Raw genomic sequence first — 19,013 nt, 5'->3', positions numbered from 1 at the left:
ACACTGCATGAATTTCCTGCAGTCGGATACTTGTCAGCCTGTGATTCGCCGAAAATTCAGTCTGAAAATACTTTTTTAAACTTTGTTTCAAGTTTGACTGCTGGATGATTTGGCATTTGGCAATCAATTTAGAACTTCCAAGTACCACCGACGTAGTAACTTATTAAGAATCTGCTTCCATTATACTGTCTGATATAACGAGCAAAAGAGTAACAAATTTCAAGTACAAAATTACTATTGGTTTTATTATTATTATTATTATTGCAAAACATCAGAATATTCCAAAAGAAACAAGCAGGAGGAGTTAGATTCGTATGTGGGCCTTGCATTAATTGCTCTATTGATGACATGCAATACTATAATCCCACTAGAATCCAGCTCTCATTCAGTTCAAGGTAGTACACACACACACACACACACATATAAATGTTTAAATTTTGTATCTACGGAGAGAGAAAGAAATCGAATTAAAACCATTTGCAGAAGTAGGCCCCAGTATTCTGATAGAACAGCTCTAATGTTATAAAGTTTGCAACCTCGAAGAATCTTTGGCTGGATCTAAGTAGAATGCTCAACTTATCTGCAATACTGTGCAGCTCCTTTTTAAACTTCTCTTTTTCATTTTTGTGCCCATGTGTGTATGCTTGCATCCACAAATATGATACAAAAGTTTTTCCAACCAACTTCTCAACTCATATGCTGCATAATTACAGTGTCCATATCATATAGAATACATAATATTTGGTTTTGACTAAGTCTAGAATGCATAAATTTCCTTAAAAGTTAAGTTCATATACAAGGAAACAGCCCATGTTGCAGTGGCTTATGGCCATGGGACCCAATTTGGCCTGGTCTGGATTTGGTTATGTAAGCAGATATATCCTTCTAACTTAGAATAATAAGAGAGAGAGAGAGAGAGAGAGAGAGAGAGAGAGAGAGAGAGAGAGAGAGAGAAATTATGAGAGAGAGAGAGAGAGAGAGAGCATCAATGGTAGTCAAGGCCTGAAATTTGAAACACTTATAATTATATTGAGGGCCCTCTCTGGCTCCTTTGCCCATCACCATCCACATTGCTTCTTGTCCATCACTAAGGCCTCACATATCTAGCCTCAAGCTCTTCAGAGATTTTTCCTAAATATTAAAATAAGGAAGAAAAAAAAAACAAGAAAAAGTCCTCGAATGGCATGTCACTGAATCGATAATCTTGATTCAGATTTGCTTCTCGTACATAAATATCAGAAGATAACTAGGTGGAAATATATAGCAGCTTCAATTGATTACTTCTATTAATTCTTGTACTCATCTGTTTAAATTTAAGCTATGAATACTCAAATTTAGTTCCAAAGATCATGGTGGTTAGCCATATATAAAAGACAAGAGCAAGAGACTGGAATTGGGACCAAGGCCTAACTTGTGGCTTCTGAATTAATCAAATTGCACATGGAAAAAGGGGAAAAAAATATATTTTGTCTCCTCGTAAGTGATCAAGTGAAGAAAAAGGAAGCATCATTTGTTCCCTTTCTTGACGAATAATTGGTCAAACACAGCATGAGCTTGCTTTAGCAGCATGGGACTTTCATAATTAAAAGCTTAAAGAGGAGCATTAGCTCATCTCTAATCATCATTATTGTCTCTTTCCTTTAAAATTTACTAGTCTATTTATAGTTTGTCTCCATCAATCCTGCTTATGTCTCCATATTATCCACTTCTCCTCAAGCTGATCTCTGAAGTTTTTAACAATATCTTTGGTATTGAAATGTGCTCATAACTCACATTATATATATATATATATATATATATTGTTTGTGTTCATAAAACATATGGTTAGTTAAATTTTTTTTTGTTCTTGTACTAATTTATCAATGAACTTCTTGTTGATTTTACTTCCTCCTGGTAGAAATTTTCCTTACTAATTTTCTCAGGGAGTTGTTACCAATCTAAGGTGTAGTGCAATCTTAGGGGGCATCATTGGAGTGCTTTCTTGACTTCTTTTGACACAAGTTCCTCTTTTTCTTCTCGACTTTTTCCCTGAGAAATTGTCTTGTCACCTTTGCCATCACATGCAATTCCCTTGCTCACCACCCAGCTTTGATTGTCCAAGGACTAAAAATGGGGCCACTATTTGGAAGATGTGTTCATGTATTTGGGTAGGTGCGAAGTTTCCTTCAGCTCAGGCTTTAGATTTCTACAGCATGTGTCCACCTCCTTGTACTATGTTCATGAGCTGGTTTCGATGAGATTGAAAGCATATTGGGCAAGCTTTCCAATCCCAGACATTGAGATGTTGGCTCTGATCAAAATAAATACAATCTGAAGCATGTTATATGAAAAATATTTGATCCAACACAGACACTAGCTTAGGAATCCCCATTTAATTCTAATAACGTCGGAATCGTATTGAATTAGAATCCAAGCATTCTCTTCTGACTAAAATAAAACAACAGAAACTAGTAACCAACTTGATTAACTTGTCCTTCTAGTTTAAAATTCAATGCAATGAATCAGGAAGAGCCCAATTTTGACTTCTCTCTGATAGACTGACAAGCACTATTCGTACAGTAGATAATGGATATCCTGGACCATTGAAAAAATGCAATCATTATTTCTTTTTTACATGTGGGCCTGATAGAAATCTACCCATATTTCTTTTTCCTATGGATTTGCACCTATTCCTTATTATTCAATCCATTTCAAGTTTCAAAGGGAGAGGTTGGGAGTAGGGAAAAGATTTAAACAAGACATACTTTGGTACTTGATATTTGGTATCACCATAAGTTTAGGCATCACCTTACTCATCTAGATGCCTTTGTTTCTTTTAAGTTTGAGTCCCCACCACCCTTCAAATGCTATCAACTCTTCTCAAATGCCCAAAAAGAGGTTTGCTATGTTTGGATGTTTCCTTACCATTATGATAAACAAATGCATTTGGTCCTTTCACTATTTCTAGCTTACCATAGTCTAAGGACACCTTGGTATATTTTAGACACAAGACTATGCAAATTCCTGTGGCAGTAAAGAGGAAGAGGGTCCATTTATGTTTGCAACTGGAGTGTGGTCCTTTGGATTCACTTTAGAGCATAAGTTATAAATGACAAATGTGAACATGTTTCTGAGAGTTTTTACTTGGTTACTGACCTTATGCAAACAATTAATGTCTTTGTTTCTTGCTTATGAAAGCTTAGTCATGACTCATGAGATAAAAAGAACAATATGCTATTTCAATTACTTCTTTCCTCCTTTTTCCTCTAAAATTTGACACTGAAGATTTTAGCAATGAATCAGAGCTTAAAAGGGGGTCTCCTTTCGGTTGGCAGGGCTGGCTGATGCTGACCAATAACAGATGGTTAGATTCCAGCATCGAGTTAGCTGATCAAGAAGTCAATACTTTGTTTATAGGTCTGTTAGGACTGTAGATTCTCAGAGAAGGAGAGAGAGAGAGAGAGGTTATTATGTAGATTGTAAGATTTAGGTGATCGGAGTTTACTCCAAGGTACACAACACTTTTAAGTCTGATTGATTGTCATGAAAGCGACTTATCCTGCAACATATGAGGTGGATATTATCGAAAAATCTCCGACGAGTAAAGCCTAATCAAACAAAAGTTATGTTAGAACTGCAAATGAAGTTAATTTTTTAACGAAATCAAGGCTAGTTTTTTTTTTTTCCTGCATCCTTAATGCTGTGATGCAAGAGAAGTCAGTATTGCTTCTTTATATTCGTTAGCAGGACAGACAAAAGATTATGTTAAACACTATGAGATGTCATATAGCATGACATTAAGACAACACACTTCTTCACTATTCCCGTGCTAATCGGAAAGGATAATGCCACACGACACCTATTTAACAATTTCTACACAGATCTCGGTTAATTAGTGCATGATGATGTATCATGTTTCCTTCCTATGGTTATCAAGAATGGTGCTCTTTCTATATCAAGTGCTGCATGCTTAATGGTTCATTGCATCAGCTATTAGTATAAAAGGAAAAATCTTGGATTGCTTTCAGTTTTTTGTTTTAATAAAAATTTATCCTGATGTAATCAAGTATGAATAGAAAGTATCAGGTTTTCGTAATCATAGTAACAAGGAATGATCACCACCTATATTGAAGAAAACTATGGCTGAAGAAGATTAAAGAAATGAAACCAGACTAATCTAATAAACAGCAGAGATATAAGAATAAGTAGTATTAAGATTTTTTTTTAAAAAAAAAGGACTTGCATACTCAGAAGGCACACAACTTTATCTTATTCTGATGAAGATTATAAAATGCGAATTATGATTAAGAAGTTACAACTCTCTGATTTTTTCTCAAAAGGAAACATAATGATGCAATTTGTATGGACAGAGACATTATGAAAGAAATAATCTCATGACATTCTAGCTAAAAGATACAGTATACGTGATGAACTTTTTTCATATAGTCAAACTAACAAATTGTTGTGTTAGTCAAAAGACAATCATATAAAATGATACAACTTGAAAAGGTAAGAGCTCAAACTATCCCTCCATTTGCAACATAACTAAGAAGATTCTTAGCATGAAATGAGGGTGAGGCATTGAGTGGTAGATAGAGAGAGAGAGAGTTAGGAGTTAGTTTAAGAGGGGAAGTGCTTCACATCCCTTTTTTGCTTGTGTGACATTTCCATGTCAAGCCCCAAAGAGGATAATTAATGAGCCATTATGGATCTTGTTGTTTTCCTCACCATTTTATAAAATTGATTTTTTTAAAAATATGTTACCAAATTTCTTTTTTTACACAGTATTTGGAAGTAAAAAAAAAAAAATCTAAACTGCTTTAGGTTTCTTATAAAAGATCATGTAATTTATACATAGCTTCATTAATTTGACATGAAACAGATGGATATCTGTTTTTATGTAAAAGGAATGTGCAAATAAGGATCTTTAGAAGGGCACATGTGCAAAAGTTCACAAGATTAAATTATATGTTACTTAAAAAAAAAGGGACATTAATCAATTTAGCACATTCATTAAACTACCTGGCTAATCTCCTCTGCAGGAACGAGTGTTGGAAATTCCTACGGTCGTGTGCTTGGGCATCATCTTAAGTCTTTAACTTTCACTTAACTAACTGCAGGAAGATGGAAATTTCCTGCATCTGGATTTCCAGAGGATCTTCACGTATGAAAAGAAAAAGGAGACCAGAAAGGAAAGAGAAAAGAAATAATTGGCGGCTTCTCCGCAGTAAAAAAGAGCACTCGTGGGTTTAAAGCCCGAGAAGAGAAGAAGCTCCTCTCCCTCTCTCTGTCTAGTAGAGTCTTCAATTCCTACCTCGAGAAAACCAATCCATCTCCGATGCTAATAGTCTTCTTCTAGGGATGATTTGTTCCTTTTCAAAATCCCCTGCTCCGAAGGTGTTTTCCGGCGGCGGCGGCGGCGGCGGCGAGGGCGGTGGCGGTGGGATCTGGGTTTCTTAGGGTTCGAGACGAGAACGTCGTGGAAGTGGTTAGGAGCTCGGTTTAGGGCTTGTTTGAGCTTAAAGGTGATTTCTTGGAGCTAAAAGTTGGTTCTTTGGGGCTTCAAGAAGAGATCCGAAGGGATAAGGCTTCAGGTCGGTGGTTTTCTTGGAAGGAGCTCCATCTCCAGCTCCAGCGAGGTAGTGGAAGTTTTAAGGTGCGATCTGGCAGAGATTGGCGGTTACTGGTCATAAAGTTGTCGCCTTGGAGGTCGGGCGGCTGGAGGTTGTGGGTTGAAGTTTCGAAAGCGCAGTCGAGGTTACTTGGGGTTAAATTTATAATTTTGGTACGGTTTTGTTTCTTTATCTTGGAGTTCTTGTTCCATTTTCAGTGGGTTTTCCTGTAAGCTGTCCGTGGTTTGAGATTTGGGTGTCGAAAATTTGATGGTTTGTCAAAATTTGGATTTTGGGCTTGATTTCAGCTGGGTTTTGTTTTTCTTGGGGGCGAAAACTCTCCTGTAAAGATTGAAACTTGTAGTACCAGGGTTTTCTGGTGAGTTCTGTTTCTGTGAATCTTTTCCAGTTGTGAAGAAGAAGGTGATGCTATTCTCTTTGTAGCACCTGCCCTCAAAGATTTCACCTGTAATTGAAGAAAGATCCGAGGTTTATTCTGCGTTGTGTGCTTCCTTTTGCATTAACCCGTTCAAGATAACTGCAAAAGATGAGGCTTTCATCTGCTGGTGTTGTTAATCAACCACAAGAAGGTGAGCACTTTAGTAGCTTCATTCCAGTTTAGCATCAGATCGTTTTGCATATAGAACTGTATAATAACGCCATAGTGTCCCATGTACTTGTTGTTATCCATGCCAGTTTACGTTTCAGCTCATTTGGAGAATTTTCCGTAATTTATTCTCCATTCTCTAGTGACGGGATTCTCTCAGTCTGATGGTCTATAGTTTGTTCCACAAGATGAAGTACGCCTCCTTTGCCAATTAATCCTTCTCATTTCAGATTTAGGTTCCTTCCAGTCAAATGCTAATTAATCAGATGATACACAAAGTAACCATGTAAGACTTATTTTTTCTCCTCGCCAACTAGTTTTTGAGTTGTTGTGGAAAAGCTGCTTTGACACAGACTCAGCATTACTTTTGGAAGGTTGAACAAAGTGATAGTCAGAAGTGGAAAGTTTAGGACAATGTTGGATTTGATTCTAATGCAACACAAATTTTTGCATTGGATTGGACCTTTGATTACAGGCCTTTAGTCTTACAGGTGGTTTAGATTTTTCGTATTTTAGTCACAGAGAACTATACTTCAAGTCTTATACCTTATATCATGACAATTTAGTCCTGATTCATGTATAACGCACGATGAAATCCTCTACGAGCCTATGTATTAGGAACATCCAACTGCTTGACATGAACTCAGGAGTTTCATGGATAAATAGTCAGTCTCTTACAGTTTACTTGCTAAATCTTGTTTAGTTTTCCTTAAATGCATGTTGTATTCTACAGAAGAACAAAGGTGCTTGAATTCAGAGTTATGGCATGCATGTGCTGGGCCGCTTGTGTCACTACCTGCTGTAGGTAGCCGGGTGGTATATTTCCCGCAGGGCCACAGTGAACAGGTCAGTAATATGCTCCTTTACTAAATCTGCTGAATATGGTTATGCAATATAAGCAATCTGCTTTTGTTATATGTTGGAAGAGGGTACAGGTGCTGCAAGTTTATATGCTGCATGAGTTACTTGTTGTAGATTTTCCGAGCATGCTCATTCTGGCATGATTTCCACTATCTTGTGGCTTTTTCACCATAAATCTGATCCAATTGATATCTGCTATTGATGGGTCCTGTTTAATTTGAAGCTCTTTCTTTTTATATTTAAATGGACTGACTGGGTCCTATAAGAGATCTTGTGTTTTCCTTAAATGCATTTGAACTTCTAGTTTTCCTAAGATCTTGTGTTGTACTCTTGTACAGGTAGCAGCATCAACAAATAAAGAAATTGATTCTCAAATCCCAAATTACCCTAACCTGCCTCCTCAGCTTATTTGTCAGCTACATAATGTAACTATGCATGTAAGTATAGCACTTTAATTCGTGTATGTCTTTGATCTACATCCATTGTCAGCTGCCTAACATGTGCTTTGCAATCTTCATATCCCCATTGCAGGCTGACATAGAGACAGATGAAGTTTATGCACAAATGACATTGCAGCCGCTAAGCCCGGTAGTTCTTTTGAGCTGGTGATTGTCTTTCCCTTGGTGCAATTTTCTAATATGCTTTCTCACGATGGATCTTATTTGCAGCAAGAGCAAAAGGACCCCTATCTCCCAACTGAATTGGGTACCCCCAACAAACAGCCAACTAATTATTTCTGTAAGACATTGACAGCAAGTGACACCAGTACGCATGGTGGATTCTCTGTTCCCCGTCGAGCAGCTGAAAAGGTGTTTCCTCCATTGGTAGGTATCACTTTCTTTGACAATTTCCACTGGAATTTGATGTTAGCAACAGTGTTGTAGATTGTTGTGAAGAAAATATGCATTAGGTACTCTCAGTAGTTTCTTGAACATTTTTTCTTATGTTCTTGCAGGACTTCTCTCAGCAGCCTCCAGCACAAGAGTTGATTGCAAAAGACCTTCATGGGAATGAGTGGAAATTCCGTCACATCTTTCGAGGTGAGTAGTTTGAATGTCAATAAGTTACATAGTTGTCTTGCTTTTTTCCCGTAACTATTTTGTTGCATATTTAGTGTGCTTCATAATGCTGGAACTTGGTGTGCCAATGATAATGCTCACTACTTTGTACCTAGCTGCTTACATTTGAAACTGCATTCTTAATGCAGGTCAGCCAAAGAGGCACCTTCTTACCACAGGATGGAGTGTGTTTGTAAGTGCGAAGAGGCTTATTGCAGGGGATTCTGTCCTTTTTATCTGGTATAGCCATTCATTTCATGGCTGCTAAACCTGCCAGCAAAATTCCTTTTGCTAATTGTGTTAGTACTTTGCATTATTAGGAATGATAACAATCAGTTGCTTCTGGGGATTCGGCGTGCTAATCGGCCACAAACAGTGATGCCTTCATCAGTTTTATCTAGTGATAGCATGCATATCGGCCTTCTTGCCGCAGCTGCTCATGCTGCTGCTACAAATAGCAGGTTTACCATATTTTATAATCCAAGGTAGGAATTGTGGCTCTATAGTATGTCTTCCTTTTTTTATCTTTGTGAACTTGCAAAAAAAGTGATTAGTATCATTTACTTCCCAGGGCAAGCCCTTGTGAATTTGTCATACCTCTTGCAAAGTATGTTAAAGCAGTTTATCATACCCGTATTTCTGTGGGGATGCGTTTCCGGATGCTTTTTGAGACAGAAGAATCTAGTGTTCGCCGGTATGTCAAGAGTTTATTCACATTTATTGTCTTCCTTCATGTGAGCTTTAATCTTGTTCATATGTGGACTGTCTAATTTACACATGCATCTTTTTCTTTATGGTATATCTTTGGTGTGGGTATCATTATAGGGCATAAATCCATGTCATGTTTTTGAATGCCATTTTTTTCTGCAGATACATGGGCACTATTACAGGGATAAGTGATCTTGATCCTGCTCGTTGGCCAAACTCGCATTGGCGTTCTGTAAAGGTTCGTATTCTGCAGACAAGAAGAAGCTGCTCTACAACTAACTAAATTTGCTTTTATATTTATAACTGCCTGGCTGCAATGCAGTTCTTCCTGCCAGCGTTCTCTTAGAATATGTGCTTCTTGTGATGTCCAAGATGTAAAACTGTATCATGACCATAAGGTTGATTTCTTTTTACTGATGCAGGTTGGATGGGATGAGTCAACTGCTGGAGAGAGGCAGCCAAGGGTATCGCTTTGGGAGATTGAGCCTCTGACAACTTTCCCCATGTACCCATCTCCTTTCCCTCTCAGGCTTAAGCGTCCATGGCCTACAGGATTGCCATCTCTCCATGGTAAGATGCACAATCGCATTCTGGACTGATGCTTGTAAAACATTTATATTGAGTTGTACTCTCTATTCTGATCAATTGTTCTAATCAGTCCAAAATTTCCAATTAGAAATTTAACTATCTTGCTTTCTCCAACTTTCTAGGTGGAAAGGATGATGATATTGGACTGAGTCCTCTGATGTGGCTTCGTGATGGCGTAAACCCAGGGTTGCAGTCACTTAATTTCCAGGGGATTGGCATCAATCCTTGGATTCAGCAACGACTCGATACTTCCATGCTTAGTTTGCAACCTGATATGTACCAAACAGTAACTGCAGCTGCAATTCAGGAAATGAGAACTGCAGATCCTGCAAAACAGCTATCCCCAGCAATGTTGCAATTCCAGCAACCTCAGAACATAAATAGTAGGTCAATTCCTCTACTACCAAGTCAGATATTACAGCAGCTGCAACCTCAGTCACAACAAACCTTCCTGCAGACCATTCAAGAAAATCAGGCTGAGAGCCAGAATCAAGCTCAGGCTCAGTTCCTTCAGCATCAGTTTCAGCGCTGCCAATCATTTAATAATAATCAGCAACAACAACAGCAGATTCACCAGCAACAAGTATCGCAGCAGCAGCAGCAAATTCCCCAGCAGCAAGTACCACAGCACCATCAGCAGCAACTTTTGCAAATGCAACAGCATCAACAAATACAACAGAAGCACTTGTCTGATCATCAACAAGTTGCGAATGTTGTGTCAGCCCTTTCTCAGCTAACCTCTGCCTCTCAATCCCAACCTTCCACATTGCAAGCAGTGTCCTCATTTTCTCAACCTCAGTACTATTCGGAGTCAAATGGTAACTCTGTATCAACCTCTAGTTCCTCCCCTTTGCATAATACATTGAGGCCATTTTCTCCAGAAGGAACTTCACATATTCTTAGTATGCCAAGAGCCACTCCTTTGATAGTTTCCAACCCCTGGTCATCTAAGCGAGTTGCAGTCGAGTCGGTGCTCCCTTCTGGATCTCAATGTGTTATGCCCCATGTAGAAAAGTTGGATAATACACAGCCCAATATTTCACAGCATTCTGTTACACTGGCACCATTTCCAGGAAGAGATTGCTCAGAAGATCAAGATGGAAGCCAAGATCCTCAAGATCATCTGTTGTTCGGTGTTAATATAGATTCCCCGTCACTTTTGGTGAGGAGTGGCATGCCAAGCCTCAGAACCGTTGATAATGGGACTGACCCATCTACCATGCCATATGCCTCTTGCAATTTTCTGAGCTCAACAGGAAGTGATTTTGCATTGAGCCAAGCACTGACTAATTCGAATTGCTTGGATGATTCAGGATTTTTGCAGTCTCCAGAGAATATCAATCAAGTGAACCCACAAAGGGGCACCTTTGTGAAGGTTAGTGATTTCTTCCTCAGTGAACAATCGGTTAAGCTGAACTTTGCTTCCAGGTGACATGTTAACTAGATCAACTAGAACTCTTCAAGATATTGCCATATGAGTTGTTTTAAGGGATGCGGTTTTACACTTAGACAACGTAGTTTTTGGACTTTGACAATAAGTAGCATGAATGACAACAAATAACAATTACTGTATTTATGACGTATACAACAACTGCATCTTTACTTTAAATATCCAGTGCAAAATGTTTCTTCACAGGAACTTTTGTTGCCTCTCTCACATTAATAAGATTGATAGGATTTTGTAATAGCTGAGTTTCTTGTAAAGTCATAGGATTAATCCTTCTTTGTTCTTTATATATATAATCCCCACATGCATGTCCTGTCGCATACACAATTAAAGAATGCTTTTAGAGTGAGACAGACTTGCATGAGCTAATTATTTTATATTCAATACATAAAAATAATTACTTGTCTAAGTTTTCTGTTGACATGTTTGAGATGTCTGCTTTCATAATTTGCTTTCCTTATCATGTAATGTAGTATGAATCAACTAATCAGCTCCATGCAACAATAGGTTTATAAATCAGGGACTTTTGGAAGGTCACTTGATATCACAAGATTTAGCAGCTATCATGAGCTGCGTGGTGAGCTTGGGCGTCTATTTGGCCTAGAAGGCCAGTTGGAAAACCCTTTGAGATCAGGCTGGCAGCTTGTATTCGTCGACCGGGAGAATGATGTTCTTCTTGTTGGCGATGATCCCTGGCAGTAAGTCTTTCCAGCCATTCTCCTTTATTTTTTGGATTATACTTGTTTAAGTGCCATATTTTGTTTGATACTTAGGACTCATGACTGTCATCAACGATCTGTTTATGCAACTCACGTATATATTATCTGTGATTGCTTTCCTTACTAAATTGATTACCAAATACTAAGAAAATTTGGATCACTTAAATGGTTTGTGCCTTACGAAAGAGTAATTAGTCAAGCATAGTTTACAAACAAGGAATGCAGAAATGAATCTTTGTGGTGTCCCACTTAATGAAAAAGAGGGACTTGTTTTTCTTTTTGGTTTCACATGATTAAGACATTTTTCTCTGATATTAGCGGTGCATATGTTTGCAGGGAATTTGTCAATAATGTATGGTGCATAAAGATACTTTCGCCACAGGAGGTGCAGCAGATGGGCAAACAGGGTCTCAATCTTTTGAGCTCAGCCCCCATTAAAAGGCTCCCTAGCAACAGCTGCGATGACTATGTAAGCCGGCAAGATGCCAGGAATCTCAGCACTGGGATCACATCTGTGGGGTCTTTAGAGTACTGAAAAAGGAAAGCTCCTGGCCCCCCTCCCAGTTGATAAGAGACACCGGTCCTCCAGTATTTTTCTGCACTTTCTAGTTTCCAGAGCTGAAGCACCTACTACGTCAACTTAATCTACTCGTCGCTAATAACTTTTTATATGGTATCAGATCTATAACCTTGGTATATATATGCAAACACTTATTTTCCTTATTAGTTACTACTGTTCCTGTGGATGTAGGCTTCTAACTATATATCTGTATTCTTTGTATACCAAGTATTTTTAATAGCTCTTGCTTCTTGTTTTACTCTTGCATCACTGTATTAATCTCATTCCTTTGGGCAAGAACAACTACTGCAACAGTGTTTTAGACAAAGACATCCTGGTCTGGACCACACCCATGTGATCTGGGTCCCTGTCCTTGTGTTGGAATGCCCACTCATTTAAACCATGTTAAAGATCCTTTTCCTTCTTTAGTTCAGTGATAGTGATGCATGTTACCTTCCAGATCCAAGGTCTCCTACCCCATCCATTTCTCAGGTCTTTATGTTATGTTTACCTCTATCCTTTTCCTCAGGAAAGACATCTGCACTCACTGATTTTTTTTCCTTTTTTTTTTTTTCTTTTTTTTCTTTCTCCAACTGCTCTCTTCCTTTATTCAGTGCAATGTCGATTTCGCGACGACGAACCACAACAGTGGAGCCCACCATCTGGAGGATGTGTTTTGATTGACCATGGCTCCATATGTGGGTAGGTTGATGGGCCCTCTTAATTTTAAAGTGGGAGCATGTGGCCTCCATTAACTCCCCACTGCTAAAGATACATTGGCATCTTTCTCCATGGCATCTTTTCTTCCTTCCATCAATTTCTGGCGATTTAGCCGTCCCTTTCGTATCTTTGGTGTGGCCCAGAGACCTCACATCTGGTCATCCTCCCTTGACTCCTTTTATGCTTATAAAGTAACTCTTTTATCCTTTCATCACTAGTAGTAGCCATTGGTTGAAACTGTTCGATTTCACTCCTCAGCACCTAGTTCTACTTTTTCTTTTTTTTTGTTTGTTCTTTCTTTTCTTTTCTTTTCTTACAGCTGAAGCTGTTAAGTAAGCCAGTATGTAGCTTTTGTGATTGCAAGAATGACCTTTTTGTCTCTTTTGCCATTTCATTAAGTTTTAAATGAGACCAAAGCTGCAAAGAGAATTAAAGCTATCTATTTTGGCGTGCCAAAAGAAAGATTGAAAGGGGCCTTTTCCAAAATTCCTGAAAAGACAAACAGTTTCATGAGGTTGGTTGGTGATGCACATACTATTTTTGGGCTGTTGCATGATAATAATCATTTACCTAACCCCAGCAATTAACAATTCTTTGTTTTCTCTTTGGACTATGGATTTTGGCATATCAACCCCTACATTGTATTCTTATTATGGATACATCCCTGTCTTGTCAGGTACATTTTTTATGACTAAAATGCCCTTTTCTTCTCTTCTTTTTTTTTGTGGGGGGGCTCGAAAATGGTAAAATAAGATGAAGGACCTTTCAGTAAAATTGAAAAACATATTGAGAACTACTGTGGTACTTTTTTGCAAACAAGGGAGCCGAATGCAAATATGCCAAAATGATGAATTTTCAAGGACAAGTCTCAGATATAGGTGATGATGGAAAAAGCACCTTCGGAGGATCACGTAGGCACAAACCACAACCTCTTAATTCTAAACATTTTAGATTGGGCTACGAGATATTAAACAGAAACGTTGGTATTTACCGGTGCTAGAGAGATCGGAGCGAAAAGCACAAGCTAAATGTCATAGTTGCAGCCAAGCTAATATATATTTTTTTTCTTTGATCCTCTGTTTACTATTGGGTATTCAGGATTTAGCTGAGCTAGCTTAAATGATCAAATATCAGCTGACATTTGAAGCTCCAACTTGGCCTCTTTCATGCGGTCGAGGATAATCTTAGTCGTGCTAACAAGCAGCAATTCAGATTAAGTAGTTTCAGAGAAGAATTTATAGAGAAATTGGATGACAAAATAGAAAATATAACTGTGATAACAACACACTGGAAATGTGTAAGAAGATATTAAAAAATCACAAGGAATTATACTATAGACTATAGGCATGTAATTTAATTGTAATTGAGATGAGGAAGACAATACCCATCCCGAGTGGTACAGAAACATGCTCATTGCTACGAAGTTTACACTTGAACTCCCTAATAGTGAAGAACTACTAACAGGGGCAGTCTCTAACTCTCTGTACTTCTCTCGAAGATAACAGAGGTTTACAGAAAACTTTCAACAATTCATATAAGAAAAATATTCATTTAAAGAGGTAAAAATGCAAGAATGGGTGTATCAACTCACATATATGCAATCCACACTCCCTCCAGAATTCAAATTGGACAAGAGTGGAATCCATCATATCTTTTACTAATTCAAACCAATTGATGGCAGTTTGAAGATCTAGAAAAATCCACTGCAACAAAGTTTGTGGGTTGACGGAATTCGGCCAGTTTGGCGAATATGCTCCACTTTTTTAGCAGTTCTAGCAGCCTGTCGATTCATTCTGGCTTGTGCAGCAGCTCGCTTCTCTTCAACTAGTCGCTGTGTTAGGCTGAGCTTTTTAGCCATCTTTCCAACTGCTTCAGCCCTCATTTGCGCTGCTTGGGCCTGCCAAATTGCTTTTTAATAATCATTGGAAAAGCACAGAGATCCTCAACATGGGAGAAGAAGCTCCTTAAGATAAGGAAAAGTACCCATGAAATGAGATGGTCTTCTTTCCGCTTTTTGTTACCCTACTTATCATCCTTAAACTATGGGTGACAAAAAGAATGAACAGATTTGAGTACTGGCAATATCCATATCGGTATTCTTGTTATCTTCCCTGAGTATGAATTTTGGATCCAGATACCAAAGTGATACTACACTCTGTCTAGATTTTCTTATAAATGTCTGGATATGTATGTGAGTACCATGTCTAAGTTAATACCTCAAAGTTTCATGTACTACAGAGTACAGACGCTTCAATGCCACGGAGAAAATAAATGCATCTCAAATGGAAGAGGAAAGCATACCTCCACTTTTCTCATTTCAGCTTCGAAGTTGGCTCTCTCATGATTTTCCCATGCTTGGATATTGACCTCCTCACGTCTATATCTGAAGAACACAATTTCTGTTAACTAAAGTTATTTCTAACTATTTGCAGTTTCTATGTAGAAAATTAAATTGCATATATATGATTGCATTATTTTCTTTTAGGTGGTAGAATCATGATAGATCTAAAAGTTAATATCCATGTAGAAGCCACGAGGCAATCTTCTCCTTCTGGGATTAAGCTAAAGATAAACTTGTGGGAGAATTTTCAGGACTTAACTGTTGGTTCATTTTCAACAAGCAGATTTTGGAGGGGAAAATGTTTGATTTATAGCCATTCTACCAGCAAGGAACCTAACAACAAGCCTTTGTCCTCCAAACCACCGTAATAAAACATCACTTCCAGTCAATAAATCATCATCAACTACTTGTAGGAGGGGTTTGCAATTAATAGTACCTGGCCATATGTTTAGAGTATTCAGCCTCCTCCCACATCACTGCACGGACTTCATATTCCTTCTCCAGATGTGAACTGAAGGTCTTGGACGAGGGAGAAGCCTGTTCTCGATCTTCCCTACTAGCCCATGAAGCAATATTCGTCTTTCCCAGTTGTACACCAAGGGCAGCAATCTCTTTTCTTATCTTGAGCTTCAGTTCTCTCTCAGATAATTCATTTTTCCCATCTTTTCTTTTAACATCTACATTATTGTCTCTGGTGGTAAAGGCTGCTGGTGATGTTGCTGGTTCTCCTCTTCTAGGAGTTGATGTTATTGAGGAGCCAGGGCTACGTGTGGGTGTAACTGATCCGATAGGAGTTCCAATTCTCGATGGCTCTTGGCTTGGAATAGGTGTCATTTCTGTTCCCACATCTCTCATCGAAACTGACTGCACATTGGGAGTGGCTGCATGATAAAGGAAGAAATAATATCTATCTGAAAAGATAACTTCAAAGGAAGAGACCATTTCGACTAAGGGCACAAAATAACAAAAATGAATAAGTTCAAATGCTTTGCAAGTTCTGGTTTGGCAAGCGTGAAACTTAAATCAACTATTAATCAAGCATGGCTAGTAAATAGAAATGCAACGGATACCTGTTGGTTCATCGCAAGGCCTTCTTGCGACTGATGAGTCTGTTTTGTACAATTCTTTCTGAAGTCTTGAGAGACTGCCCGAATCATGAATAGGAGACAAATCTGCTTGCGCAGCTGGATTAGAGCTCGATTGATGAGTAACAAAAGAGAATTTCTCTAAAACATTCAGGGAGCCAGAGCAGGTGGAGTCCATCCTTTTTGTATCCACTACCTGAACTGAATGCTTTTGGTCAGAACTCATTGATTCTAGCGCAACACTCACAGCAGTAGAGTTCATCTGCCGACTCCCCTGAGGTTGTGCAATGTTCCTCTTCAAGACATTCAGATTCATTTTTTGCCGATTTACTATCCATTTCTCTGCATCATTCCACTTGGAAGGAATCTGCCTAGATGACATACCAGCCATCAAATGTTGTGATGTCCTCTCCACGTGATGAAATTCGAAACTAGATGTGCTGGCATTATCATGCCCACTGTCATAGGCATTACCCTCTTCTTCTATAGTTCTCACCGGATGTATCATGCTCAAATTGTTGGACTGAAGTTGATGAGAAACATTTTTAGAGATATTCTGAATTTTAGCATGACCAGTGATGGCCTTTTCCTTTGACATTGAACCCCTCGAGCAGGAATGCTGTTGATTGTATTGCCCAAAACTTGAAACCTCCTTAATAGGTAACTCCATTCTAGGAGATTCTGAGTTCAAAGCATCATTGATAGTTAAAGGAGCTTTGGGGTCCTTAGAGGTTGCTGCAAATCCACAACCAATCAGAACACTGTAAGTATCAAAATATATACTCTACAAAGCTCAACAAAGACGCACTCAAACAGACAAAGTATTAACGAAATTCACTAATAAAATCCACCTACATTTGTCAGCGATATCACCAGCTAGTAGGCTGTTCTTTATATGTTCCATGTCCACATTCTTGGAAGGGGATGTCCTGGAGGAACTGCTCCCTCCCTTTCTTGCTCGGTTTTGAGCCCCTAAAAGTTTCATTCTTAGCTTAGTTGGAGAAAGTACTCCAATCTGCATTAAGGACAAAATTCAAAAAGAAAAAAAAAGATCAATAGTAACACATTAGAGCACTTAACTTGTCTCCATGAACTTCTAGATATAATACTTCAGACTCCATGAATGGAAGAATACAATTTTTGTGTGAAGAAGAGTTTTTAAATGAAAAGGAACTGGCAGGTTTGTGATTCAAGTCATTTCTTTTCTTTTCCTGCAGTTTCTAAGTTATAAATTCAATGTGCCTCCAATTTTTTTTTGAGAAAATCTCCTATTCTAACATAACAAAGGAATCTTAGACATATAAGAACAACCATCAGAGCAACATATAGACCATCAAAAGGGGAAATAAGAAAAGAAAAAGGAAAGGTGATCTAAACAATGAACAAAACCAAATCTAAACCAAAAACTTGCTAGGCCAGGAATAATTACAAACAAATGATGTGCTGACATTACATGTTTCAGAACAATTCCGAACAAAATCGTTATTCAAACAAAAATTGCATCACTAACCGCTTACTGCGGAAAAATAAAACACAACCAACTAAAAGGCTATCAAGAAAGCGAGTAGCTAAAACCAAGACAAAGACTCCAATACTAACTACAAGGCAATAACATTTAGGAGAAAATATAACTAAAGCTAAGGTCTTTCAGAGAACCCAACAAATAAAATACATCAAAATGGCTTGCAACTCCTTTGTTACCATAGAAGTGGGCTTATGCTTTTGCTTCCATCCATTGTGGGTTGGAACCAAGAGCATTTCATACCTGAACTTTGTGGATCCTCTCATACTCCATAGCGAGAGAGAGAGAGAGAGAGAGAGAGAGAGAGAGAGAGAGTAATTTGTGACTTGTGAGGAGATCTCACAGTAAGCTCTCTGCCACTGTTCTTTGTAACCTGACAAGGGTCTCCAAGGGATAATTGGATCGGCGATCTTGCCAATTCCTCGGAACGATATGAAAGATAGTTTTCCATATTACCACCTATAGTTTCAGTAATTACCAAGAACCTCCTCTTCTTCGGTATTTAGTTAATTACAAATAATAAAATCAACATCTCTTTTCCTCACGTACATTTACATCTATATAAAATCTTTTAAATGTCTCTTCAAACTGTATCCTGTGATTCATTCTAAGTGACCCTTTCTTTTTGGTTGCTATCCGGGAGGTTTAATCCTTTAATCAACTTTGTAGGAAAACTATCTGAAAGATAATCTAATCAAAACAATACCAATAGAATTGTACCTCAAGGAAAGGACCAATTTGCATATATGTCACAGTGGCCGAGTTGTTGGCGATTTGTTCGGAAGACATCTTTCAAACTCGTACCCCGTATTAATAAATCAGTCAAAGACGTACTTTTCGAGACCTAAATGCCGACTCATTCACATTATTTGTTCCAGGCTGCAGAATTCTATGACCGGACCCCACACGCCGTAGATAGATAGATTCACCCCTCTCCCCTTGGAGCCAGGATTCCCTACATTCCAATTTGTTACAAATTCCAACAACTTAGCAAATGTAGGGTGTGAAATGTAATATTCTTTTATTTCTAAACCCCTACGAATGGCCCTCGGCTCTCTATCTCAAAACCGGTGCCAAATACAAAATATTGTAAATTATCTTGGAGGGAATAAAACCCATCAGCCTGTCTCCTTCCCCAACATTTTCATGGCACCCTTAGAATGTATAGTATTATAACCAAAAGCCTATGTAAGCAATTGCCACCTCT

The 19,013-nt window shown here is 38.4% G+C and overlaps 2 protein-coding genes across 4 annotated transcripts; one reads left to right on the top strand and one right to left on the bottom strand.

Annotated features, from left to right (window-relative positions):
- Window positions 1-5,175: 5,175 nt before the first annotated feature.
- LOC140798593 (auxin response factor 17-like) lies at window positions 5,176-12,397 on the top strand. Of its 2 annotated transcripts, none has more exons than XM_073152485.1 (15): window positions 5,176-5,764; window positions 6,001-6,181; window positions 6,932-7,044; window positions 7,398-7,496; window positions 7,591-7,647; window positions 7,728-7,883; window positions 8,015-8,099; window positions 8,267-8,357; window positions 8,438-8,602; window positions 8,689-8,811; window positions 8,988-9,063; window positions 9,248-9,395; window positions 9,536-10,788; window positions 11,368-11,558; window positions 11,916-12,397. In XM_073152485.1, the coding sequence occupies exons 2-15, from the start codon at window positions 6,139-6,141 to the stop codon at window positions 12,112-12,114; spliced, it is 2,799 nt and encodes a 932-aa protein (XP_073008586.1). In that variant the 5' UTR covers window positions 5,176-5,764; window positions 6,001-6,138; the 3' UTR covers window positions 12,115-12,397. The 2 variants fall into 2 exon arrangements, with proteins under 2 accessions (XP_073008586.1, XP_073008587.1); XM_073152486.1 differs by having other exon boundaries at window positions 5,223-5,764; window positions 5,900-6,181.
- Window positions 12,398-14,184: 1,787 nt separating this feature from the next.
- On the bottom strand, window positions 14,185-18,198 carry LOC140798553 (uncharacterized). 2 transcript variants are annotated; one of them, XM_073152417.1, is made up of 6 exons: window positions 18,050-18,198; window positions 17,140-17,299; window positions 16,270-17,019; window positions 15,636-16,080; window positions 15,160-15,241; window positions 14,185-14,755 (listed from the first exon to the last, which is right to left on the bottom strand). In XM_073152417.1, the coding sequence occupies exons 1-6, from the start codon at window positions 18,077-18,079 to the stop codon at window positions 14,549-14,551; spliced, it is 1,674 nt and encodes a 557-aa protein (XP_073008518.1). In that variant the 5' UTR covers window positions 18,080-18,198; the 3' UTR covers window positions 14,185-14,548. The 2 variants fall into 2 exon arrangements, with proteins under 2 accessions (XP_073008518.1, XP_073008517.1); XM_073152416.1 differs by having other exon boundaries at window positions 17,986-18,142.
- Between the last annotated feature and the right edge of the window lie 815 nt (window positions 18,199-19,013).

Source organism: Typha latifolia, chromosome 12 (genome assembly GCF_019914945.1).
Source record: "Typha latifolia isolate L0001 chromosome 12, TyphaL0001v2, whole genome shotgun sequence".
Lineage (NCBI taxonomy): Eukaryota > Viridiplantae > Streptophyta > Magnoliopsida > Poales > Typhaceae > Typha > Typha latifolia.
This window is presented reverse-complemented; position numbering and strand designations above follow the sequence as displayed.

What these genes read in the sequence shown, in the direction of transcription:
- LOC140798593 (XM_073152485.1), top strand. Translation starts at nt 6,139, where the DNA reads ATGAGGCTTTCATCTGCTGGTGTTGTTAATCAACCACAAGAAG. An exon ending in TGTTAATCAACCACAAGAAG is followed by an intron (nt 6,182 to 6,931) that starts GTGAGCACTTTA and finishes TGTATTCTACAG; the next exon opens with AAGAACAAAGGTGCTTGAAT. An exon ending in AAAGGGGCACCTTTGTGAAG is followed by an intron (nt 10,789 to 11,367) that starts GTTAGTGATTTC and finishes ATGCAACAATAG; the next exon opens with GTTTATAAATCAGGGACTTT.
- LOC140798553 (XM_073152416.1), bottom strand. Translation starts at nt 18,072, where the DNA reads ATGAGAGGATCCACAAAGTTCAGGTATGAAATGCTCTTGGTTCCAACC. An exon ending in AGCATAAGCCCACTTCTATG is followed by an intron (nt 17,300 to 17,985) that starts GTAACAAAGGAG and finishes TCCTTAATGCAG; the next exon opens with ATTGGAGTACTTTCTCCAAC. An exon ending in CTGAAATGAGAAAAGTGGAG is followed by an intron (nt 14,756 to 15,159) that starts GTATGCTTTCCT and finishes GCAATTTGGCAG; the next exon opens with GCCCAAGCAGCGCAAATGAG.